Source organism: Paramisgurnus dabryanus, chromosome 8, assembly GCF_030506205.2.
Source record: "Paramisgurnus dabryanus chromosome 8, PD_genome_1.1, whole genome shotgun sequence".
NCBI lineage: Eukaryota > Metazoa > Chordata > Actinopteri > Cypriniformes > Cobitidae > Paramisgurnus > Paramisgurnus dabryanus.
In genome coordinates, this window is record NC_133344.1 from 12,314,441 (window position 1) to 12,341,162 (window position 26,722).

At 36.9% G+C, this 26,722-nt stretch overlaps 1 protein-coding gene across 3 annotated transcripts in view; it reads left to right on the top strand.

Moving 5' to 3' along the window:
- The window catches only part of robo1 (roundabout, axon guidance receptor, homolog 1 (Drosophila)), a 355,554-nt gene that overhangs the window by 323,407 nt on the left and 5,425 nt on the right, over positions 1-26,722 (top strand). For all 3 annotated transcript variants that reach the window (XM_065280529.2, XM_065280528.2, XM_065280531.1), the window contains 10 exons: positions 3,294-3,497; positions 7,410-7,436; positions 12,366-12,408; positions 15,835-15,989; positions 19,392-19,763; positions 20,546-20,656; positions 23,659-23,794; positions 23,892-24,125; positions 24,271-24,743; positions 24,899-25,063. In XM_065280529.2, coding sequence (XP_065136601.1) covers positions 3,294-3,497; positions 7,410-7,436; positions 12,366-12,408; positions 15,835-15,989; positions 19,392-19,763; positions 20,546-20,656; positions 23,659-23,794; positions 23,892-24,125; positions 24,271-24,743; positions 24,899-25,063 — 1,920 coding nt within the window. The remainder of the gene's footprint in view (positions 1-3,293; positions 3,498-7,409; positions 7,437-12,365; positions 12,409-15,834; positions 15,990-19,391; positions 19,764-20,545; positions 20,657-23,658; positions 23,795-23,891; positions 24,126-24,270; positions 24,744-24,898; positions 25,064-26,722) is intronic.

The following is a 26,722-nucleotide window of genomic DNA, read 5'->3' on the forward strand; positions in this document are numbered from 1 at the left end:
GACGGTTATTACTTAAACCTTCCCATAAGCCAGAGGAAGGCACAGTCGTAACTTGCCTTGCGGTTAGCTTTTTAAAAGCGTGCAATTATGAAAAATGTCCTCATTGGAGTCATTGTCTTTATATGAAATGAATGCAGATGTAACATGTAGTTTACTTTTGTGCTTTTATTATTGCGTTTAAAGTTTATTTCTAGGTAAACTCGCCAGCTTTAACTTGTTGAGGCTTTATCGCGTCTGGCAACAGTTAAACTGTGTTTAACAGAAATTATTGTGAGAGGTCTTGGTGTTGTGCCATTAGATCCAGGTGAACATTAGTTTATCCGGTTATATAAATCTGTTTTTAATAAGATGCCAATCACCTGTGCTGTTGGAGGGAAGTTTACAGCGATGAGAAGAGATTAAATAGCACTTTAAAACGAATATTTTATCACCGTTTAAACTGAAGGACGGTTTTAATGTTCTCAGATGAACCACAAACAGACTCTCAAAGAAACTGTAGAAAGTTTAAAGTAGAAACAAATCATTATTCAAACTTGCATTGCATTCTGGGTAACATGTTTACTATCCAGTCAGGAGACAAGAAAACATTTTGGAAATCAAAGGTTTGAACTATAACCACACGCATACAGATTCACGTCTGATTGTGTAGGTTGTGAGGAGGTCCGGTTCATCCTTGTGTGGGTTGTGCCTTCATTCAGTCGGTTGCCCTGCTGTGCGTGTTTTTGTAGCCTTACATTGGGGCAGAAAGAGACCCTGGAAGTTGAGGGTGCTGTTTTTAAAAGCCTTTGTCACGCCGTGGGCTTTTTTGCATCTCTGTAGCCTACGCACCTGTCCTGTTTTGGCCTCTCAGTGGAGTTTCAGTCACAAACAAACACAAGCAGGCAGCACAGAGGACACTGTGGCACTAGAAAAATACAGGAAATCATATCAGTTTGGAGGAAGCTGTTTGCCCCCAGCAGAAGAAGAAAAAAACAGAAATGAGTCTGTAAGAAGATAAAAGTCATGCCCACATGAAAGAGAACGAGGAAAGGGAACGATGAAAAAGAAAGGAAACAGAATAAAAATGTCTAACTTTAGTTATCTTTACTGTGAATAGGGAGAGGAGACGGCTTTGTTAGTTGCCGTTCCTGAAGACGAAATCTTGTCTTTTATAATTCAGTTTTTTGTCATAAAATATAAAAGCTTTTCACTTCGTCAACTTGAACTTCAGTTTAAATGTGCTTGTGTTAACTAGCACATGTCCCGTTATGAATCGCCTTTTAACAGCAGAAACAACAGCTCTACGCTAAATCATTTAGCTAAAATACTAGAAAACACAAAGTTAAAATATAACTACTTATTCAGATCTTAAATCGCATGCTTAATGCTTTAAAAACGGTAACACTTTACAATAAGGTTGTATTTGGTAACAATTAGTTAATGTATTAGCTAACATGAACAATACTTATAACTAACAATGAACAATACTTCTACAGCATATATTAATCTTAGTTCATGTTAATTTAAGCTTTTTAAATGTTTATGCTTTTTTTTAAACACCAATTGCTCGAGTAGATAACATACAAGGTCAATGAAAAGACGTGAATAGATGCAAACTCGCGCGGGGCGATGCGAATGACACGAATTGGGCAGCACGTTTGGTGTGAAAACATGCGCTATTCATCTCAAACGTCTTCGGCACGTTGAAAATATTAAACTCAAGTAAAAAATTTGCATGAAACAAAGTTAAATCCTGCAAGTAATCTAGAGTGAGGAATGCGATGCTACGCGTTTGGTGTTTGCGTAGAATAATATTAGAGCTGTCAAAAGATTATTCGTCAAAAATCAAATACAAAAGAAAAGTTTGTGTTTGCATAATATATTTCTGTGTAGATTGTGTGTAATTATTATGTATATATAAATATACACAAACAAATGCTATCAGTTTGTTTATGTAAATGATGAGGAGTCATATCAATCCCTGGTTAAATACGGCGTACCGCAGGGTTCAGTTTTAGGTCCTATTCTGTTCTCGCTATATATGTTACCGCTAGCAGATGTAAGAAAAATTTTGTTTATGTATATTTTATACATACACACACACACACACACACACACACACACACACACACACGATGTAAACAAAAACTTTTATTCTGCAATAGATTAATCGTGATTAATCATTATGCATCCCTAATCAGGATGCCTTTTACTGACCGCAAAATGACCTAAGAAAATAAGTCCAGTTTTTAGACAAAAAGTATCAAATTTAAGTCAATTTGTGCATAAAACAAGCAAAAAATCTGCCAACTTTTGCTTATCCCATTGGCAGATTTTTATTTTTTTTTTTTTTTTTTTTTTGTTGTTTTATGCAAGAATTCACTTGATTTTTTTTGTCAAAGTCATTTTGCTCATCAAAAAACATCTTTTGATTTAAAAAATGTATAGATATTTGTACTTTTAAAAGACAAAAATACTAAGTAAGAAAGCCATATTTTGCAGTGTACTCACTATCAGGATCTAAACGAATGCTATCTCATGGCAATTTGTACGTATTTTACAATGTGGCTAATTCGTATTAATTCGTACATTTTTGTATGATTTGCTTTGCCCCTATGACATTGGGGTTAGGGTTTCGTTATTTGCTTGTTTTTTATGATAATCGTTTGTTTTTGCACTATTAACTTCATAAAATATGTATGTATTTTTGTGATATTAGGCTGTCTAAAGTATGAGTTTCTTCTATATTTTGATAAATGATGCTAACCACACAGTTGTCGGGCAGTCTTTGACTTCCATAGTAGGAAAAAACATACATACACTTTTAGGCTCATGTCAATCTGTAGGTATAGGTAAACGCGCGCAAATACACAATGCAAGATCATGGATCTCGACCCATCACATTGCCTTACATGTGAAAATATAATTTTATGTTTACTATAACATAATAAAATTATATATACACATGTAAAAAAAATTAAGTACATACATGCATGTGTTTGTATTTATATATGCAAAATAATTACACACAGGGCACACACATATATTATGCAAAAACAAACTTTTATTTTGTATGCGATTAATCGCAATTAATCTTTTGACAGTCCTACATAATACATTTATAAAATCAAGCGCTAACTAACATGAATAACTGTATTTACATTAACTAACATTAACAAGAATGAATACATGTTGAAAAACTATATTGTTCATGTTAGTTAACACATTTACTAATGTTTACTCATAAAACCTTATTGTAAAGTGTTACCAGAAAAGCATCTCATTTGTGTCTCATCGCTCGCTCTCTGTTTCAGATTCATCGGGCCGAATGGTTTCTTCGCCTCTGGATGTTGAAAACACCATTTCTCAGCAGATCTCAGACGTTGTGCGTCAGCCTGCGTTCATCGCGGGCATCGGCGCGGCGTGCTGGATCATTCTCATGGTCTTTAGCATCTGGTTGTACCGTCACCGCAAGAAGAGGAACGGACTCAGCAGCAGCTACGCTGGAATCCGCAAAGGTCAGTTCATACGTTCGTGTCAGATTTCGAAGGTTGTTTAACAAATTTCCAATTTACTGTGTTCAATAAAATGGGACATGAATAGCAAGTTAGTCACTAACACCTAATATTTATGACTCTGGAAGTGTTTATTAAGTAGGCGTGGCCTGTGTATTATTCACAATATTGGGCGGGGATGGGTATTGTGGCATTGCAAAGTAGAATTAAATGTACTATAATTAATTTTTTATTCATTTTATGCTTAAAAATGACCATATTCTTTCTAAAACACAATCGGTTCTCGCAGCTGAATGTGAGAAGTTGTAATGTTTTGCCTCGAGCTGTACAGCTGCTTATGTTTTGCCACGTAATCTCAGGTTTAATTCCAGATGTCAGGGTCTTTTATTAAAGCTAATGTGAAAATACTTACAGGTTTTTCGTTAGTTGCGCCCATTTTCTTAAATTAGATAAGTCTGATCTCTCCCCTCAGGGTCACTCCTGTACAACGCATATTGTTTCCGAATGCTTTTTTTTTGATCCCACAGCTGATCCTTGACAGTCTGAACATAGAGCTACTTTATCTTTTCAATCCATTTCTCTTTGACTCGATGAGTTGACAGGAAGAGGTAACCAAACAATGTCGTTTTTCGACGTGTGGTTAGCTGCGTGTCTCAAGGTCATAAAGCAAATGGAATGTTTATTGGCAGGAATCTAAAGGAAAAGATCCAAGCCATTCATTAGCGTTAGCATTCATAGGATCCGAAGGATGGGCCGCATTCAAGTTAATTGAACGTGTCGACCGCAAAGGAACAAAAAAGCCATAATGAATATGTCCATGTTTCAAGGTTGAAAGCACCTGAATGCGTTTACCAGAATGACTCGCACGATTGACAGACGTCTCTTTTGTGATATTACTTCTAAATGATTTAAATGCTAGAAAACATAGTTTACACAACACGAAAAGACGCTTTGCGTGCGATATTATAACATTGGGGCTCGCTGAAGGTACGAGTGTTGCAGATCGTCGGCAAGTTACGACTTGGTTGACGTTGCATCAAGGACCTGATAGATACATTTAAGTGTCCTTGTGTTACAAAATATTCCCGTAAAGGGTCCAGTAGACCTGTATTGCGCAAAATAAACATGCATCAACAAGCAAGCATGTTTTAGTTGGTATCTTCGAGTCTGTATCTTTGAGGTAGGCACATACAATTATAATCCGTTTCACATGTAAGGCAATGTGATTGGGCGAGATCCATGATCTTGCATTGTTTATTAGCACGCGTTTACCTATAACTGTAGATCAACATGATGCTAAAAGTGTACTTAAACATTAATTTCAAGAAAAAACAATTCTTATTATTTTTGTCTTGTTTTCCGTAAAAATATCTAAAAATTCTTAAATTAAAAAGCTTATTCTTGATGAGCAAAACGACCCAAAAATAAGTCAAATGTCAAATGTAAGTGATTTTGTGCATGAAACAAGCAAAGAAAATCTTTTTAATTGTTCTTATTTTTTTCTTGAATTTAGTGTTTAAGAAAAATTTTCAAGATTTTTTTTGCTTACCCCATTGGCAGATTTTTTTGCTTGTTTTATGCACAATAAAATTTTGTTTTAAACAAAAGAAGAAACTCATACTTTAGAAAGCATAACCTACAAAAATTCGTACATATTTTACAAGTTGTCTAATTCGTTTAAATTCGTACAATTAATGTGCAAAAACAAATGATTATCATAAAAAAACAGCAAATAACGAAACCCCAACCCTAACCCCAACATAATAGGGGCAAAGTAATGTACAAATGCGGTCGTACGAATTAATACGAATTATACTGCAAAAAATGATTTTCAAGAAAAAAATAGCTTTTTCTTGATGAGCAAAACGACTCAAGAAAATAAGTCTAGTTTTAGACCAAAAATATCAGATTTAAGTGATTTTGGCATAAAACAAGCAAAAAAATCTGCCAATGGGGTAAGCAATTTTTTCTTTAAATTTTTCTTGAATTTAGTGTTTAAGAAAAACTTTCAAGATTTTTTTGCTTCCCCCATTGGCAGATTTTTTTGCTTGTTTTATGCACAATAAAATTTTGTTTTAAACAAAAGAAGAAACTCATACTTTAGAAAGCATAACCTACGAAAATTCGTACATATTTTACAAGTTGTCTAATTCGTTTAAATTCGTACAGTTAATGTGCAAAAACAAACGATTATCATAAAAAAACAGCAAATAACGAAACCCCAACCCTAACCCCAACATAATAGGGGCAAAGTAATGTACGAATGCGGTCGTACGAATTAATACGAATTATACTGCAAAAAATGATTTTCAAGAAAAAAATAGCTTTTTCTTGATGAGCAAAACGACTCAAGAAAATAAGTCTAGTTTTTAGACCAAAAATATCAGATTTAAGTGATTTTGGCATAAAACAAGCAAAAAAATCTGCCAATGGGGAAAAGCAATTTTTTCTTTAAATTTTTCCTGAATTTAGTGTTTAAGAAAAATTTTCAAATTTGTTTTGCTTACCCCATTGGCAGATTTTTTGCTTAAAATCACTTAAATTTGATATTTTTAATCTAAAAACTAGATTAATTTTCTTGGGTTGTTTTGCTCATCAAGAAAAAGCATCTTCATTTAAGAATTTTTAGATATTTTTTGAGATTTCTTTTTCTTGAAAATCATTTTTGCAGTGAATATGAAAGAATTTTGACTTTTGCACTGCAAAAAAAAAAAAATACAAAAAATATAACATTTAAGCGAATTGGTGCTTAAAACAAGCAACAAAAATCTGCCAATGAAACAAGAAATATTTTCTTGAATTAAGTGTTTATGAAAAAGTAAACTTATTTTAAGAAATTTTTTCTTATTCCATTGGCAGATTTTTTTTGCTTGTTTTAAGCACTAATTTACTTAAAGTTTATATTTTTGTCTAAAAGCTAGACTTATTTTCCTAGGTCACTTTGCTCATTAAGAAAATACATCTTAATTTAAGAATTTTAATTTTTTTTAATAAAAACAAAACAAAAATACTAAGTAAGAAAGTAATTTTTTGCAGTGTGAGTGAACTATCCCTTTAATTAATGTTTAGTTTAGTAAATACAAAGGTCATTTCCAGACTTCTCAGTCTTACCATTGAGATTTATCATCTATTAAAATTTAGATTTTCCCATGCTGGTTTATTCGGCCAACTGAGTGTCAATCTACTGCTTCAAAAACCTTCATGCACGCGAGATAAAATCATCAAAACGCAAGGCAATCTATTTGACTCACCTTTTCTCAAAGCGCTGCCAAGGACCAGACAAGGACCATCGATAAACATGACATTTGGAAAAAAGACATCAGACTACTTTAAAGGTTGTTTTTCCCGTAAATAGATGTAGATGAGGCGGTGATGACAGCCGGTGTTGAATACTTACGTTTCTGCATATGATGGAGATTCCTGCACAAATACTTTGATCTTTCTGATAAAGTTTGTTACAAATTCTGACCTCATATCGCTCAGATTGATTCAGCGTTGTACTCATCTGCTTATTGGGGCCTTTGATCAACATGAAAGAAAGTAGATTGCTATCAGATGGAGGGCATGTGTTAGAATACATTTCAAATCAAGTGCCCTATCTGTCAAAACACACACACACACACACACACAATCTCATTGAATTAAACACACAATAACACAACTGTAAATCAGAGAAACAGTGAGCTTAAAACTTTTCATTTACAATAAGAGATTATTGTTGTGAACCGAGCCATGCAATCGCAGTGTAAAATATTATAATAAAAACTCTTACTGAATGTTTTTAATGCGTAAATATTTCAAAAGTTTCATGTAAGATACTGATATGATGAATAATTAATGTCGTGAATTGTAATTCTGAATATGAATCTATTGAATAATTAATGACTTCTTTCTCTTTGTCTCATGTGTATGCAGTGCCCTCCTTCACCTTCACCCCCACAGGTAATCATACTTCACAACACCAGTATATTTCCCATAATTCCTAGAACAATTCCTGCCCTTGTTCTGTCCACTATGGTTTATACAGCATAGTTGTGTGGGTTTTGAAACAGCGCTGTATAAACAGTTTATCAGTTTTATTGCTGAGAGAGATACGTTTATTAGCTAGCAGCTACAAGCTAATCTAAAACAGTTACAACTGCAGGACAAACTAGCAGAAAAACAACATTACAGTATGTTGAAATACTACGGAGCCCCTAGGGGGGACATGGAGCACAATTAAATAAAGTTTAGTTTCGCGTGCGCACGTGAAACTATCGTGTGCACACGTGAAGCTATCGTGCACTGCAAAAGAATTCTTAAAAAAAATTCTTAGTAGTCTTGTTTTCAGTAAAAATATCTGAAAATTCTTAAATTAAGATGCTTTTTCTTGATGGGACCAAAAATATGAAATTTAAGTGATTTTGTGCATAAAACAAGCAAAAGGATCTGCCAATGGGGTAAGCAAAAGAATCGTGAAACATTTTCCATTGGCAAATTTATATGCTTGTTTTATTTGCAGTGTGTGTGCACGTGAAAAAACTAAACTTTAGATTTTTTTACTTCAATGTCACCTTAGGGGCTCACACTGCAAAAAAAATAAAAAATCAAGAAAAAAAATCGTTAGTATATTTGTCTTGTTTTTCAGTAAAAATATCTAAAACTATTTAAATAAAGGTGCTTTTTCTTGATGAGCAAAACAACCCACGAAAAAAAGTCTAGTTTTTAGAGCAAAATTATCAAATTTAAGTGATTTTGTGCATAAAACAAGCAAAAAAATCTGCCAATGGGGTAAGCATTTTTTCTTGAATTTAGTGTTTAAGAAAAATTTTCCAGATTTTTTTTACCCCATTGGCAATTTTTTTTTGCTGTTTTTATGCACAAAATCACTTAAATTTGATATTTTTGGTCTAAAAACTAGACTTATTTTCTTGGGTCGTTTTGCTCATCAAGAAAAAGCATCTTAATTTAAGAATTTTTAGATATTTTTACTGAAAACAAGACAAAAATACTAAGAATTTTTTTCTTGAAAATACTTTTTTTGCTGTGTAAACAGAAAATATAATAAAAAAGTGAATTTGTGCTTAAAAATCTGTCAATGGAATAAGAAAAAATTTCTTGAATTAAGTGTTTATGAAAAAGTAAACTTGTTTCAAGAAAATTTTTCTTATTCCATTGTAGGGCTGGGCGATATGACCCAAAAAATTATCGAGAAAATGTTTTCCATATCAGTCGATATCGCTAATTATCATGATAAATAACAAATCTTTACTCCTGTCAAACTTAAAGGCATATTTTTGCTCCTGAATGGAAATTGTAAAAACCAGACAGTTAATAATGGTTTTAAACTACTTTTTATTCAGAACATGACAAATACAAATACTAAAATCTTGTTTTAATGCATCTGTATTAAATGTAAATCTATTTGTTATGAAATCAACACATTTCTGACACAAAAGCAGCAGACTCCTGTCACTTTAAGACCCAAGACAGACTGATTTAAGTTTCAACAGGTGTTTATGTTCACTTAAACAAGAAAGAAAACTTAGTTCAGTGATCACGCGTGTGTTATACATATACGAGCTATACACGCTGATAAATGGTTGTCAAGAGTGTCACGTTGCTGTGGGAGCGCACATACGCAAACACTATATTCACTGCAGTGGTGGATCTGCTGCTTTTCCTCAGTTTCCTGAATTTGTGAATGTCCTGTAAATATACTTTTAAAGCTGGGCGGACGTGTGCGTGCGCAAGGCGGATGCTGAATGAAAGTACAGTATACTGCACCTATTGTGTCTGCTGTGTTTGACGAACCCTGTTTGCGCGTCCAACATTACACACAAGAAAATGTTTCCGCGCATTTGAATTCCGTGATTCCGTCCGCGTTATCCGCATCGCGAAAATCATAGGTCTCTACTAATAAATGAATAACTTGCCTCATCTTCCACTCCTTCAAGTCTAACTGACACTGTGATTGTAAACCAAGAGCGCGTGCCGCATCCGGAAGTGCTCGCGCAACATTACGCACAGTGCGTAAACATTATCGATCACTTATCGAACTGTCCTTATCGGTTTATCGGAAAAGTTTATATCAGCAAAATTATCGTTATCGAACTATCGCCCAGCACTATTCCATTGGCAGATTTTTTTAGCTTGTTTGCTTGCTCATCAAGAAAATACATCTTAATTTAAGAATTTTTTTATATTTTTACTGAAAACAAGTAATAGAGTCATTTTTTGCAGTGTTCAAAGAAACATTTTCTCACCCTATTGGCAGATATTTTTTGTTAAACTAGATTTTTTTATTGCAAGACAAAAATACTACACTGTATCCCAACTAGCCAGAACTGCTGTTTTCATCCTAATCCTACCCCCAAACCTAACCCTAAACCCAACATCTCGTGAGATTTAGGTCGTAGCTGTATCTCATCTAACCAAAACCGTGTTACACATCTGCAGTAACAAAATCCTCCTCGATGCCTTGATTTACTCTGCCTTGCTAAACCTAAAACTAAACTGAATGACAGGATGAAAGTGTGGGAGGTTTTAAATACTGCACACCTCTCCACAAGAAAAGAAATCCAAGCCTGCCTGAGGTTGACGAAGAAATAATCAAAGAGAACTTTTAACTGCTCGCCTAAAACTGTCAGCATAAAAATAAAAAGAGAAAAAAAATGCTTAAAGGGAAGCGTGCTTGACTAAAGAGGGCTGTTAGACGTGGCAGAGGAGTTGATCAAAGCAGCAGCACCCACCTCAATGCTTCAGACGTCTTGTGGCCAATTAGGAGGAGAGAGAGCGAGAGAGACTGTCCTAGCATGAGGATTGAGACCTTTTCATTAGTGAATGAGACCTTTTCATTAGTTTTGTTCTGTCACATCTCATTTCCAAACATTGATTTATCTTTCTGTAACCACTGTCAACTACAATAGTTTCACAAGGGACAAGAAGGGCAGGAAAGATTGATCATTGAAAATATATATCACAATATTTCAAGCTCACTTTTATTTCCACTGTCAAAAAAGCATAACATACATTTAAATGTTTTTTACTCATTGGCCATTCACACGTTTAGCGTCTGTTAAAACATTGACACTACCAATGTTTGGAGCTTGTAATGCCTTATTCAGTCCGCCGCCAAGTTGACATGTTGGACAAAAACCTCAGAAAACGTGGATTGTTAAAATTATAAGGGACAAATGACCTAATTTGAGATGAGAATAGCACATTATGTACAGTACATATTATTTGTTTTGGATATTAGCCTGTTGGCTAATCGCTAATTTCTCATGTCCCATACAGGAAAAAAATGGCTAAAATGTATTAACAAAAATATATTTTCCACTTATATTTTTGGCCATTTTTTGTATATTTTAAAATATATTAAAAAATAAATTTTAAAGCATGAAAATATATGGAGACTTAATATATATTTCAATCCAAGGGAATATATTCATGTTGCATTAAATAAAAATAAATTTTTGCCATATGGGATGTAAAATTAGAAATATATTTGCTTGCCGTTGAAATACATTTTGAAATTTATGATGATATATGAAGGTTAAAACTAAATATATTTTCAAATTAAAAAAATATATTCAATTAAGCATAACATTATACAAAATGTATTTAGCATTTATTTAAAATATATTTTTGGCTAGAGAATTTTTTTTTTTGCCGCATGGTGTTTTCTTTGAAACACCAATATAGTGCAACAATACAATATTTTATGACAACGCACTGCAAAAAATTACTTTCTTACTTATTGTTTTTGTCTTGTTTTCAGTAAAAAATATTTAAAAATTCTGACCTAGGAAAATAAGTCTAGTTTTTAGACAAATTAGTAAATTAGTGCTTAAAACAAGCAAAAAAAAAATCTGCAAATGCAATAAGAAAATTTTCCTGAATTAAGTGTTTATGAAAAAAGTAAACTTTTTTCAATAACATTTTTCTTATTGGCAGATTTTTTAGCTTGTTTTAAGCACAATTTCCCCTCAAATTTAATATTTTTTGTCTAAAAATATATGTTAATAATATCTTGTATTCCTACGTAATTTTGCTCATCAAGAAAATACATCATAATTTAAGAATTTTTTGATATTTTTACTGAAAACACGACAAAAATACTAAGTAAGAAAGTCATTTTTTGCAGTGTATGTACACATTGCGCTGCTCTTATCTCAAAATTAGGTCATATGTTCCTTTTCATTTTTACAATCCACGATTTCTGAGAATTTTATCCTGTGGAAATGTGTAAAATGATGTATTTTCTGTATTTTGATAGTTAAATGACCAGCATCCCAGTACAAAATAAAAGTGCACGCTCTGGACGTCCATCCCTCAACATGGTGGCGGACTGAAAAAGGCATATAAGGCCTATGATTAGCATTTCTAAAATAGTAATAAAGTAATAATATATAAGATGTGTGTGTATGTATATATATATATATATATATATATGTATATATATATATATATGTATATATGTATATATATATATATATGTATATATGTATATATATATATATATATATATATATATATATATATATATATATGTATATATATATATATGTATATATATATATATGTATATATATATATATGTATATATATATATATATACATATATACATATATATATATATATACATTTCATACAATTTCATACAATTAAAGTGTATAGTAAACTCCAGGGAAGGTTAGAGATTACAAAGCATTACAAAAAGCACCATAAAAGTGCTATATATGTAGTGCATACTACTGTGACCTATATTTAAGACTTTTAAAGCCATGCAAAACCTTTGTGTTGAATTTTTCTCTCAAAAATCCTAGCAAACATTTAGTATATAACTGTTTGTTTTTTAATGCAATTTCAACTTTTTTTTCCGGTAGTGGCCTATCAGAGAGGAGGAGAGGCTGTCACCAGTGCAGGAAGGTGAGATGTTTAAAAAATACACCATTTCTGATCTGACACTTTAAAAGGCATAAATCAATAATGTGAAGTGCAGGGTGTGTTCTGCCATGTAATTTCATTTTGTTGACACTAGGGGGCATGTTTGTCTTTGCAAAGAAGCTAGATGAGACAAAAGCCGTTTTATTTCTACCCTGTGAATGCAATAATTTGCAACACTGTATCAACATGTTCAACCATTTACCCTGAACATCTCTACTTCTTCTGTGCGAATGTTTGCTGGGGTGTATTTGAGAAATTAGTTTTCTGCATGCATGCTCGTATGCATCGGTGTGTATGCACACCGGTGTGTCATCTTTGTTCTCGTTTGAATAGTCACAGATGAGTATTCCTCTGAGACAGAACACTTAGTGTGCTTCTTTTCCTTTATGTGTCCTGTGTCGTCTTTTGGAGTCTGTCTTTTCATTAGCCAGGACTTTGCCCTTGCCTATAGCAAAGGTTTAAGCCTTTTTTGAAGCTAAGAGAGCTTGTTAGAAAAATACAAGAAAGAGGCAGAACCTGCTGCAGGGATGCAGCGGACGCCGGGGGAACAGGAAGCCATTTGCAGCACTTTGAAGCATCGCGTTGAAGATTCATTGCACAAAAGTCTTTCTTTGATGCATCTTTGATGCCCATCCCCGGAAAATCTCCCCTCAAATGCCTATTTCTCTCTCACACCCAATAATTTTAATATGACCTTGTTTTGTGGCATTATCAAGTTCTCTATACTAGCTACATCATCACTTTATCAGTGGTTTTAAAGGAATAATTCAACCAATTAATTTAGTGATTATTAAATACAACCCAAATGTGGCAGCCACATGCATTACAGCGCCCCCTAATGTGCGTTTCATTTTCTTTTACATTTTATATTCTGACTTTTATCATTTGCAATGCTTTTAGTTGTATCTTTAGTGATTTAGTGCACTGCAAGGACAGTCAATTTTGTTTAATACCAGTGACTAAAAGTGAAAATACGGCATTTCACATACAGACTAATAAGATTTTAATTGCTATTAAAGTAAAATTACTGAACCTAAACATAAGAGCATGATTATAAATAAATGCTCATTTGCAAGAAAGCATGACAGATGCACTGGATTTACCGCAGATCTTGATTCCCAATTCTGATTTGTTGACTATATCACATTTTTTGACAACCTGTTTGCATTAACTTTTAAAAGCGACTTATATACGATATCAGCATTACACTTAACACTAAATTCATATTCGATTAATTTCCACATAATGAGGCCTGAAACCGATCGGAGAATATTGGAATCTATGCGGGGGGGTTTTTCCTGCTTACATGTCCGTAGGTCATATCCGATCCGTGCCACTTGAGGGGGAAACATTTTTTAGTCATTTCAAACAGGCAGTGTAAATGCACCCTTAAAAGGCACACTCCACGTTTTTTTTGAAAATATGCTAATTTTTCAGTCCCCTAGAGATAAACATTTGATTTTTTTACCGTTTTGGAATCCATTCAGCCGATCTCCGGGTCTGGCGCTAGCGCTTTTAGCATAGCTTAGCATAATCCATTGAATCTGATTAGACCATTAGCATCACGCTAAAAAATAACCAAAGAGTTTTGATATTTTTCCTATTTAAAACTTGACTCTTCTGTAGTTACATCGTGTACTAACACCGACGGAAAATTAAAAGTTGTGTTTTTCTAGGCAGATATGGTTAGGAACTATACTCTCATTCTGGCGTAATATCACTACGCCTGCTGCAGCCATTTTACGGCAGCAAAGTCCTTGATTATTACGCCAGAATGAGAGTATAGTTCCTAGCCATATCTGCCTAGAAAATCACAACTTTTAATTTTCTGTCGGTCTTAGTACACAATGTAACTACAGAAGAGACAAGTTCTAAAATTAGCGCAATGCTAATGGTCTAATCAGATTCAATGGATTGTGCTAAGCTATGCTAAAAGTGGTACCGCCAGACCCGGAGATCAGCTGAATGGATTCCAAAACGGTAAAACTCAAATGTTTACCTCCAGGAGAGCTGGAAAATGAGCATATTTTCAAAAAAAGTGGAGTTTCCCTTTAAAGGTTCAAGCTTTGTAATTTAATCAAATGGGAGAAGTTCAGTTTAGGAAACTGATGTCTTTCTTTATATGCCAGAATTGTTTTGCACAGTATTAGATCTGGTTCTGAGTGAGTACATCCAGGTTGATTTTGATCTTTCTCAAACATCTGAGATTATAGTGATAGATAAACTGTGACATCCTGGCATGAGCTGTAGCTCGTGCTTTTTGTTCCAAGGCTGGATCAGGGACGTTCTCCAGGGTTTAGGTAATCTACTCTGAGATCTGACGGTCACAAGGCTTCAGTTAAATCAAGCAATTTAGCACAATGCTCACAAAGATGTCCCGGTAAAGAAGAAGAGAATTGCGGATTACGTTTCTGTATCACGAAATAGCTTTGCAGAAACTGCTTTACCGAACGCTCCCCTCGTCTACCATTGTTTGGACAAACATATTGGTAGGATCATTGGTTCAGCAACATTTCTGTGTTTGGCTATCAAATCAAAGTGGTGTTTTAAAAGCATGAAAAATTGATTTTGTAGAAAAAGTGACCCTGTACCTCTTTTCCTGTCTTGCAAAAAACGACTTTCTTACTTATTATATTTGTCTTGTTTTCATTACAAATACTTAAAAATTCTTAAATTAAGGTATTTTCTTGATGAGCAAATTGACCTAACACCTAAGTCTAGTTTTTAGACAATAATGATACAATTTAAGTAAATTTGTGCTTAAAACAAGCAAAAAAGCTATTTTTTCTTGAATTAAGTGTTTCAGAAAAAGGTTCAAGATTTTTTTCCTTTCACCATTGGCAGATGTTTTTTTTTTTTTGCTTGTTTTAAGCACAAATTCATTTAAAGTTGCCATGAAACATTATTTTAAAAATATTTTTTTGTGTTTTTGAATATATCAAATTTATCAAATTAATTTATCAAATTAAAAATATCAAATTTAAGTGATTTTGTGCATAAATCAAGCAAAAAAATCTGCCAATTGGGTAAGCAAATTTTTCTTGATTTTTTCTTAAATTTAGTGTTTAAGAAAAATTTTCAATGTTTTTGCTTACCTCATTGGCAGATTTTTTTGCTTGTTTTAGGCACAAAATCCCTTAATTTTGATATTTTTGGTCTAAAAACTATACACTTATTTTCTTGGGTCGTTTTGCTCATCAAGAAAAAGCATCTTAATTAAAAAACAAATTTGATATTTGTACTGAAAACAGACAAAAATACTAAATAAGAAAGTCATTTTGTGCAGTGTCTCCTCCATCATGTAAATAAAAGAAAAGATTTCTGCTCACAGTCTCAGCTCCACCAGCATTGTGCAGTTGCCTAGTCCATGTTTAAGTTGGTAATAAATCAAATTTTGTATGTTTTCAGGCCAGGTCTGTTGAATATGGGCGAACCGGCGACTCAGCCCTGGCTGGCGGACACCTGGCCCAACAGCTGCTCCAATCACAACGACTGTACCATCAACTGCTGCACAGGAAGCAATGGAAACAGTGATAGTAACCTGGCCACCTACAGCCGCCCAGGTTAGTGTGTATGAGCATGTGGGTTTGGTGTTGTTCATCCACAAAGCTATTATGCTGTTTAAGTCGGAAGTAAGGGATTCTAACTTTTGCAGACTTCATCCATATAGTATTCATTCAGATAATAACATATACAGAAACAAAATGTTAAAAATATAATTTCTTTCCTATTTATTCATATAGCAGATACTTTTATCCAAAGCACTATCCATAAAAAAATTTACACTGAATATCTCAAACCAAATATATAACCTTTGTCTTACTAAATACTTAAGAACATTAAAGGGATGGTTTACCCAAAAATGAAAATTCTGTCCTTATTTACTCAACCTCATGTTGTTTAAAACCTGTATGATTTAGTTTTTCCTAAAGAACTATTTTAATAAATGTTAGTTGGCCCACACATTTGGCGGTACCCATAATTGACTTCCATACAGTAGTATTCGTGCTTTCCTACTATGGAAGTCAATGGGTACTGTCAACTGTGTGCTTACTATAATTGATTAAAAGGTCTTATTTTGTGTTCATCAGAATAAAAAACTCAATACAGATTTAAAACAACATGACGTTGAGTAAATGATGAACTATCCGTGTAAATTGAGAAATCGCTTTCCAGTTTTCCTCACTTTTGTAAGTTGTTAAAAAAAGCGTCAGCTAAATGTCTATAAATGCAAAGTGATTGTTCATTACCGGTCTACTGGATGTTCACACGACCTCATGTTCCCGTGTGTGTGTGTGTTTTGGTTGAATTCCATTTTAAGGTTCCAACTTAATACAAACGGAGTTCTGTTGCGCTTTTCCAAGTAGACAGGAATTCCAACTTTCCGAGTTAAATAAAATGCATCGCTCCCTTCCACTGACACACAGCCGCATTCGTGAGATTTGTAGAATGTAGACGTCAGGAAAAATAAAAGCAGGGCCCTGCAGGCCGTAGTCCAGCTAATCCAATCAGGCGCCTGATTTCCATAGCATCACTAGGACGCGCTAATGCAGTTTCTCCTAAGTGCTCACTTTAGAAAACCAGGAGCAGTTACACAGGCCAAAATAAACCTGAGAAAGGAAAAAGGAGAACCTCCAGGTTTTTTTTTTGGAGCTTTACAAGACAAAAAACTATTAATATACAAGTCATGCTTTTTAACAAAGGTGTAGCAATGTCCTTGGTTTGGACAACGGTGTAACATTTGATTCACTGAATAATATTTACACGCTCTCAGAAAAAAAAGTACAAAAGTTGTCACTGGGACGGTACCTTTTTTAAAAAGTCCTTATATGTACCATTTTAGTACAGAAATAGGTACCAGGTACCGCCTCAGTGAGAACTTCGGTGCCTTCTTGTGCCTTTTTCTTTTTTTTGTTCTGTGATATCAGCTGGTTAGACTTTGGCTGTTGGCTAAGAGTATTTTATTCAAGAGCTTTTAGTAATGTCTTTCTTTAGAAGTTTGGAAATCAGAGACCAAATTTATTGGTTGAGGATTAAGTATTGCTATATATGAGGCTTTTTTTAACCCACAAAATTTTTACCTTTACCTTTAATACACGTTTACTGTGAGGGTGTTTTCACTAACACTAAATTTTATCCGCGTTGTCTTCATCAAAGAGGGAACGAAGGATAAATGTCGAGTGCTTCTCACAGCATGATGTTTTAAAAGCTTGACACCCATCTGCCTGGTGTGCCAAATACTAAAACATCTCTAGGATATTAGTCGGATCAGTAACCACAGGGCTTCTCTGGAAAGACGACTTAGTTTGTCTCATTCCATGGAATCTTTTATCATTGATACTTCAAGCTTTGAAGTTCAGAGTCGTTCCGTCTTACGGAAACACGAGCTGTGCGAAATCCGTCCAGTGGCAGGCCGCGGTATTTACATGCCAGGCTTCTCGTTCAGATCCTGCGGAGGATTTGAATATTTTATGAGGCGTGGAAAATTGGATCTGTCAGTGGATGGTCTTTACAGCGTTTCTCGTTTCGAAGGCTTTTGATTCGGACGTGTTAGAGCGTCGTGCTCGATGAGCCGGGCCGCCTTTCTTGTGGCTGCTCGAGAAACTCAAAGTGACACGCTTGGCTTGCGTCATGGGCCAAAGAGGTTTTAGAGAAGAAAGATTTTACACTTAGAGGTTTTGGCAGAGAAAGTGTTATCTTAGTATTCAAGTATTCAAAGTTATCTTAGGATTGGTGGTTTCAAGTAGTGTAGTGTTGGTTATTAAAACCAATTTATGTCGTCTCCTTTTGTTTTGTTTTAATGGGTACTAAAGCTTGGACTTGGACGTAAAACTTGCGAATAATTCAGGATTATGTCCCTGTGTGCTAAATTTCTTATCCCGAGACAACACAAGCATTACTTAAAGGATAATTCCGGTATTTAACACTTTGAGTCTCATTTCTGGTTTGTTTTGGATGAAGTACAGTGATGGACACTGAAATTTTGACAATGGGTCGTTTCTTGACTTTTTGACTCGTTTAGAAGCGTCTCTTGACTGCTTCAGAATGGAAGTCAATGACCATGCACAAACATGTCATTAAAACAACACTTAACGTTCATTTTCAAAACTGTACTACTCACCGAGTGGTTTGTGGTGTTCGTTGATGATTAAAAACAAATATATTGGCGCAATGTATGATTTCAATCCGTGTTATTTGCTATAGTGGAACTATTTTTTCAGATACCTCACAACCGCGTATATACTTCCGCTCTATATTTGAGTCTGAAGCGTTAGCACACTCCCGACCACTTGATGGCGACAACCACTTTGCCATACAAGTACGCTCGGTGTCTAGCGGATAGACAGTCACAATCGAGCTCAACTTAAACCTAAAGCGGGTCACTGAGCCATCAAATATGAGAAAAATTTCTTCTGAGAGAAACTGATCGAAAAAACTGCAACCACATGTACAGACCCCTTTTCCATTTCCAGCGGCGGAGTGATATATCAGCGAGCAATGAGTCTTCCAAGAGAAGTCAATGGAATTTTACAAAATGCCAAATAAAACACGACAGAAACTGTATTTCTCTACACAAATTGTTTTTAATCATCAACGAACACCACGCACCACTCGGTGAGTAGTACAGTTTTGAAAATGAACGTTAAGTGTTGTTTTAATGACATGTTTGTGCATGGCCATTGACTTCCATTCTAAAGCAGTCAAGAGACGCTTCTAAATGAGTCCAAAACTCAAGACACGTTCCATTGTCAAAATTTCAGTGTCCATCACTGTAGTTCATTCAAAACAAACCAGAAATGAGACTCAAAGTGTTAAATACCGGAATTATCCTTTAAAAATCAAAAAAATACAGGCACAAGTGATGTTTCTGCTTATACACAACTCACAATCAATCCCAGCAAACAGGAATTGTTGTACAAAATCATCTTGCTGTCAAAATGTCTGACCCGTCTGTTATCGTCCAGCCGACTGTATCGCCAACTATGCCAACCAGATGGACAACAAGGCCACCAACCTTCTGGCTCCAGACACGGGCCTCTACAGCGATGTGGACCTTTCCAATAAGATCAACGAGATGAAGACCTTCAACAGCCCCAATCTGAAAGACGGACGTTTCGTGGGACCCGGAGGTCAACCGACGCCCTACGCCACCACTCAACTCATCCAATCCAGCCTGGCCAACAACAACATGAACAGCAGCGGAGGAAGTGGAGGAGGAAGTGGAGATCTCAACGAGAAGCAGAGCTGGAAGAGCAGCCAGGGAACTCCTCAGAAACAAGCCGACATCAACGCGCCGCTCCAGTTTAACGTCATGGAGCAAAACAAACTGAACAAGGGTGAGTTTGTGGGATTCACTGATGTAAGCAAGTTTCGATTGTGAAGGTGTAGTTCAAAGCCAATGTAGAATTATTCCTGCGCTTTTATAGCAAGCCACAAAAATGTGTCATCAAAGTTCTCCTCTTGTGTTGATGCGCCGTTACAGACAGTGATTAAAGCGCTACAGTCTTCATTCTTAAGTGCCTCTCTGGCATCCTCACATCTTTTACATTCCAACCTCGTTTTGATCCGTCACGGCCTGCTCATATTGCTCACATGTGTAACCGAACTCTACGTCTTGCTAGTAAATGTAGTCCAAATTTATAGTCGCTGTTTTACTGTTTGGATAGCGATGAAGGCAAACAGAAGGTTGTGAAGTGTCGGATGTCTCTGAACAGTGTGAGCCAGAGATCTTATGTTACTGTATAAATAAGGGGAGGTGTAACTCTAGATCAAAGCTATCCATTATCTGTTGTTCTGTAATGTGCTACTAAAAGGTCATTGTGTTGTCTTTTTGACTTGACTTGCATGAATCTAACCATGTGTGGGTGTGATATTTCACACTTAGCAGACAATTGAACCCAGTCACTAACAAGTCATAACAGCTTATGTGTACACTATTATGTAACCTTTTTAGCGCTCGACTGTTAGATGTTCCACGCTGAAACGTTTTGTCCTTAGGTGCCTGCTTTTATAAAAGAGCTCTTGTCTACTTTGCAACTAACTTTATAACCCTACAGCAATCATTCAGCTGCTCACTAAACATAGCAGAAGCTAAAAGACAAATCTTCTCATTGTCTAGACCACTACAGAGGTGAAGGCCCCATCTCGGTTACCATCCCCTATAACCAGACCCAGGAGAGCCATACAGGAGGAACCTACAGCAGCTCGGACAGAGGGAGCAGCACATCTGGTGAGAGATCAGTTCATCCATCCATCAATTTCTCATCAATCTATCCATTACCCATCCATACATTTTTACATTTTGCATCCATCTCTCCATCAAATCAGCCATACATCCATACATTCCTCTATTTTTCATCCATTTCTCCACCAACCCATCCATCTACTCATCTATACATTCCACTTTCATCCATCCATACCTTCTATCAATCTATCCATCCATTTCTCATACACCCATCCATACATCCCTCCATTTCTCATCCATCTCTCCACCAACCCATCCATCTCATCTATACATTCCTGTTTTTCATCCATCCATACATCCCTCATCTATCCAACAAACATTTTCTAATCCCTCCATTTCTTATTAATTTCTTCATCAATCCATCTGGCCATCCATCCATTAGCACATCCACCCATACATGCATCCCTCCATTTCATCCATCTCTTCATCAACTCATCCATCTACTCATCCTTACATTCCTCCATCTGTCTGTCTGTCTGTCTGTCTATCATCCAACCATCCATACATCCATCTACTTCTCATCCATCTCTCCAAAAAACCATCTATAATCCCTACATTTCTTATTCTTCTCTTCATCAAGCCATCTGTCCATCCATCCATCAGTACATCCATCCACCCATACATACATCCCTCCATTTCTCATCCATCTCTCCAACAAACTATCTATCTATCTATCTATCTATCTATCTATCTATCTATCTATCTATCTATCTATCTATCTATCTATCTATCTATCTATCTATCTATCATCCATACATCCATCTTCTTCTCATCCATCTCTCCAAAAAAACATCTATAATCCCTCCATTTCTTATTAATCTCTTCATCAAGCCATCTGTCCATCCATCCATCCATCAGTACATCCATCCCTCCATTTCTCATCTATCTCTCCAACAAACAATCTATAATCCCTCAATTTCTTATTAATCTCTTCATCAAGCCATCTGTCCATCCATCCATCCATCCATCCATCAGTACATCCATCCATCAGTACATCCATCCACCCATACATACATCCCTCCATTTCTCATCTATCTCTCCAACAAACAATCTATAATCCCTCCATTTCTTATTCATCTCTTCATCAAGCCATCCGTCCCATTTTTCATTCATCCATCCCTCATCCATCCATCCATCTATCATCCACCCACCCATCCCTCCATTTCTCATCCATCTCTCCAACAAACAATCTATTTATCCCTCCATTTCTCATCTCTCTCTTCTTCAAGCCTTCCGTCCCTTTTTTCATCCATCTCTCCATCAACCCATCCATCTACTCATCCATACATTCCTTCATTTTTCATCCATCCATACATCTCTTATCTATCTGTCTATATATCCGTCCATCCATCAGTACATCCACCCATCCATACATCCCTCCATTTCTCATCCATCTCTCCAACAAACAATCTGTAATCCCTCTTTCTTATTCATCTCTTCATCAAGCCATCCATCCCATTTCTCATCCATCTCTCCATCAACCCATTCATCTACTCATCCATCCATTCCTACATTTTTTATCTATCTATCTATCTATCTATCTATCTATCTATCTATCTATCTATCTATCTATCTATCTATCTCTCTCTATCTCTCTATCTCTCTCTCTCTCATCCACGCATCCATACATCTCTCCATTTCTCATACATCTCTCCAACAAACAATCCATCCATCCTTCATCTATATCTACCTGCCCATCCATGTATTGATCTATCTACCTGCCCATCCATGTATTGATATATCCTTTTCTTTATAAATCTTTCCTTCTGTCCATCCATCTATTCATTAATCTATCCTTCCATTCATTTATCCATCCATCTTTCCATCAACCCATATTTTTATTCATTAGTCTATTCTCCATCAATTCATCCACCGATCCCTACGTTTCTCACATTCATCTATGCATTCACCCATCTATCCTTTCATTTCTTATCCCTCTCTCTATCTGCCCATATTTTGATCCATCTATTTTTCCAATAATCTTTCTTTCTATCCATCTATCATCCATCCATTTATCCCTCTATCCTTCCATTAACCCATACTTCTATTCATTAGTCTATGCTTCATCTATCCATTCATTCATCCATCCATTAACCAATCCCTGACAAAAACATTGCTGTAATTCTGAAATTAAGAGCTAATAATAATAAAAATAATAATAACAACAAAGAGAAATAGTTATGCCTCAGTAAAAGGGCTTTATTGTTCCTCTTCACGATTATTGTGGTGCAGGACTGTGTATCTCAAACATGTTCGCAACAGTCACTTCCTCCTTATTAATTCCTTTGGTGCATATGTCCAGGGTCTGTTGCGTTCTTCTCTGGATGTTTCTGATTCAAAGTATCCACCCCCAGTTTCCTGATTCACCACCCCATCATTAATTACTCCAGCTTTCATCTTTCCGACTTAAAGAAAGGGGGGATAATGTTGTCAGAAAGACGATGTTTGTTGCGGGACAAAGATAAATGAGCCTCATTCTGTGGTGTACGCAGGGCTGCGGGCGTAATGCGTGGAATCTATTTTTATATTGTATTTGAAGTTCAGGTAATTAAAGAGAGGGTTTGGGTGCTTCAAGGTCCTCACAGCCCATTGGCTCTGCATTTTAATTCCTCATTGTTAATTGGCCTCTGATGTTTCTCTTCGTCATCTCTCCCTGCACCTCTCCTTTGGGCAATGGAGTGTTAGTTTTGAAAAATGACTCGTTTTGTTGATGGAGAGTGCAATGTTAATTACAAATAGAGAGATAATGCGCGTAAGCGTTTTACACAGCATAAATTACAGCTCGGGTGTCATTAATGTTGCTTCTCTCGAGTGTAAAAATGGCATTTATTTCACACACGCATCAAGCTCGGCAAACAAACGAACAGAAAACGAAATGAAGCGGCGCTTATTAAAAGCGTTTTCATTTGCAATCAAATAAATGTATGAATTCTGAAATCTTGTGGGCTGGGAGTCACTATGTTTGTTTTTGTTTTATTGTCGTACAGGAAGCCAAGGGCAGAAGAAAGGGGGACGCACAACTAAACAGGCTAAACAGAACACAATGAATTGGGCTGATCTGCTGCCCCCTCCTCCAGTCAATCCACCCCTTTGCCAGGAATATACCCTCCCCATTGATGACAGGTGAGATTTTTTACACACAGTCTCTTACTCATAGTATGCATCTGTATTTGTACCTTACTTTATATTTCCAAAATGTGTTCTTCTCTTTTCAAATCAGTTACGACACAGATCTGCAGTGCCCCATGCCGCCCTCTCGCATGTACCTGCAGCCTGATGAGCTGGAGGAGGAAGAGGCGGAGCTAGAGCGAGGACCCACCCCTCCCGTGAGGGGTGCCGCCTCCTCTCCTGCCGCAGTCTCCTACAGCCACCAGTCCACTGCGACCCTCACCCCGTCCCCTCAGGAGGAGATGCATCCCATGCTGCAGGACAACGCTGACCTACATGAACGCAGGTACGACATATCCGTGATGTGGAATAGTTACAAGCCGCCGTGAGATGCTGTGTACAGTAATTTTTGGTGAAACAGATATGGGCTCATGAAAATTATAGAAAATTGAATAAAAAAAAAAAAATTAATCCGTCCTCCTCTCCTGTAGGCGGCTCTTGGTAAGTCCTCCCCCTCCGCCACGCCCTCTCTCCCCTCCGCACACATACGGCTACATCTCCAGCCCGCTAGGCCTCGACACCGACGGACTGGAGGAAGAAGAAGAAGAAGAGGAAGGTGACGAGACGGATGCAGAAGTGGCAATGGTCCACCAGCACCACACCCACACTCACCAGCAGCACTTAGCCCAGCAGCGGGCTCTCCTGCGGGGCCTGGAGCAGACTCCCGCCTCAAGCACCTGCGATCTGGAGAGTTCCGTCACCGGTTCCATGATCAACGGCTGGGGGTCGGCATCGGAGGAGGACAACGCGTCGTCGGGCCGCTCCAGTGCCGTCAGCTCATCGGATGGGTCTTTCTTTACCGATGCGGATTTCGCTCAGGCCGTGGCGGCTGCGGCCGAGTATGCCGGTTTACGAGTCGCAAAGCATTCTGGGAAAGGCCATCATCAGCTGCCAGCATCTGGAGGTATTTAAAATGAGTGCTTATCTTAGATGGATGGATAGACACCAAAGCTGGTAAAATTTGCTCATGAATTGAAGCTAATTAATGGAAGTATATCATTATTCATTTGTATTCAAATTTGCTAAGCTAAGCAAAGCCTCTGTCCTTTAATTTACCAGCCGCACGGAAATACCAAAACCTCCCACCGGGACATCGTCCAGGCAGCCCATTGTCCTCAGACAGTAACATTAGCTCAGCCCCGGGTCAGAGGAGACCCTTAAAGAGACAGAAACAACATCCGCCTGCTCAGACCGGCTACCAGCGCAGAGAGGCCTTCTCAGAGGGTACGTCTTATTACACAAATTTACGCTTTTATTCAAAGTAACTAATTTTATCAGTATGCATGTTCCTTGGGGAACGAACCCATGACCTTTGTGCTGCTAATGCAGTGATTTAACTGAGCTAAAGGAACACGCACAGAGTCACGTATTCTCTACACTTATACATAATTTGTCTACAATATTTCCAAAAGCAGATATCTTGTAAGTATAATAACCCTGGCTATCTTTTAAAATGTCCTGAGCGTGCCTATGACACCTTAAAATGCTGTCCGTGTTATCTGTGTTTATTAGGGTTTGGAACAAAGCTTGTGTGTACGATGCCGTTTTCTCCACACTGTTATTGTGATTGATTATCTTTTACCGCAGTGGCTTGTTTCACGTATCTCACACGCACGACGTGCCAACACTACTGCACCTCGCACACATTTAATCTACAGATATATTGAGCAGGATCATAAAGATAGTGAGATGGAGAGAGAACGGACTCGAGGGACTCCATCGTCCGGCTTCGTGAGGGATGAATTTTCCCTCCGTCTCTAATGAAATGGCAGCAGGTGCCGATGCTCCCCGTGAGGAGCTCTCTAGAGCCGACAGAAAGGTCATCTTATGTTTGTGTGCGAGGTTCTGGTGTTAAAAAGTGCTCGCAAACACCAAACGTTCACATGCCCTGTTTATATTTGTGTGTGTATTTCAGCACACGCTCTCATCTGCCGCGTCTCATCATCGACTCAGTTGTCCATGTGTGTTGACGCTAAGATTTAATATCAGACACACACAGGCACCGGTCGGCTCAATCAGATCAACTAGCGCTTCTCATCCTCCCTCGCCCCCCCTTCTTTAATCTCTCTCTCTCTGTAGTCGTCGCAGTCGGCTGCTCAATAGAGCTGAGATGAGCAGTCGGTGTCAACTGTAGTTTTTTCTATAAAGTTTCTTTTTTTATAGGTTTACGTTGCGCTGCGGTACAAAGTTAAACTCAGCGTTTCATGCTGTTATATGAACTCCTTGTGCTTTGCATACTCGAAACCAAATGAACTAAAACACAGATTGCCACCAACCCCCAAATAACATATCAAACACACGCCTCCTCCGCCTCTGTTAATTTTGCTCTTGTTTGCTTAGTGCTTTGGCTGACACCAGGCTTATTATCTCATCCTCCTCCAACTCCTCTCCAGAAGGCCCTCTGAACCTTTCATCTGCTTTCACTCCTGTCTGTATTTAACGTCCGCTCCATCCTCTTTTCTTTGGTTTCCTCCTTTCGCATGCTTCAGTGAAACTTGTAGACGGGATTTATGTCGTTTGTAAAAAGAGTTTTGGAATTTTAAAGGACACCGGAGATCCTTAGATCTTTTGTTTGTTAAGAGCAGGATGTACGGACATGGAGAAATTGTGTACTAAACATACAGCTAAGCAGAAATGACACATTTTAGGAATGATTTCACAGCAATAGCGAAACAAAATGTTGGTCCAAAATGGTCCCGAGCTGTCACTGGGGCATAGTAATAGGAACCCTTTGGGTGCAGATGTGTGTGCGTCTGGTTAAGACTATGTACCTCAAAAGGTACTAATATGGGCCCTTTAGGTACAGATATGTATACATTTGGTACCACAAAGGCACTAATAGGGGACCCTTTTGGGTGCGGATACATGTGTGTTTGGTACCAA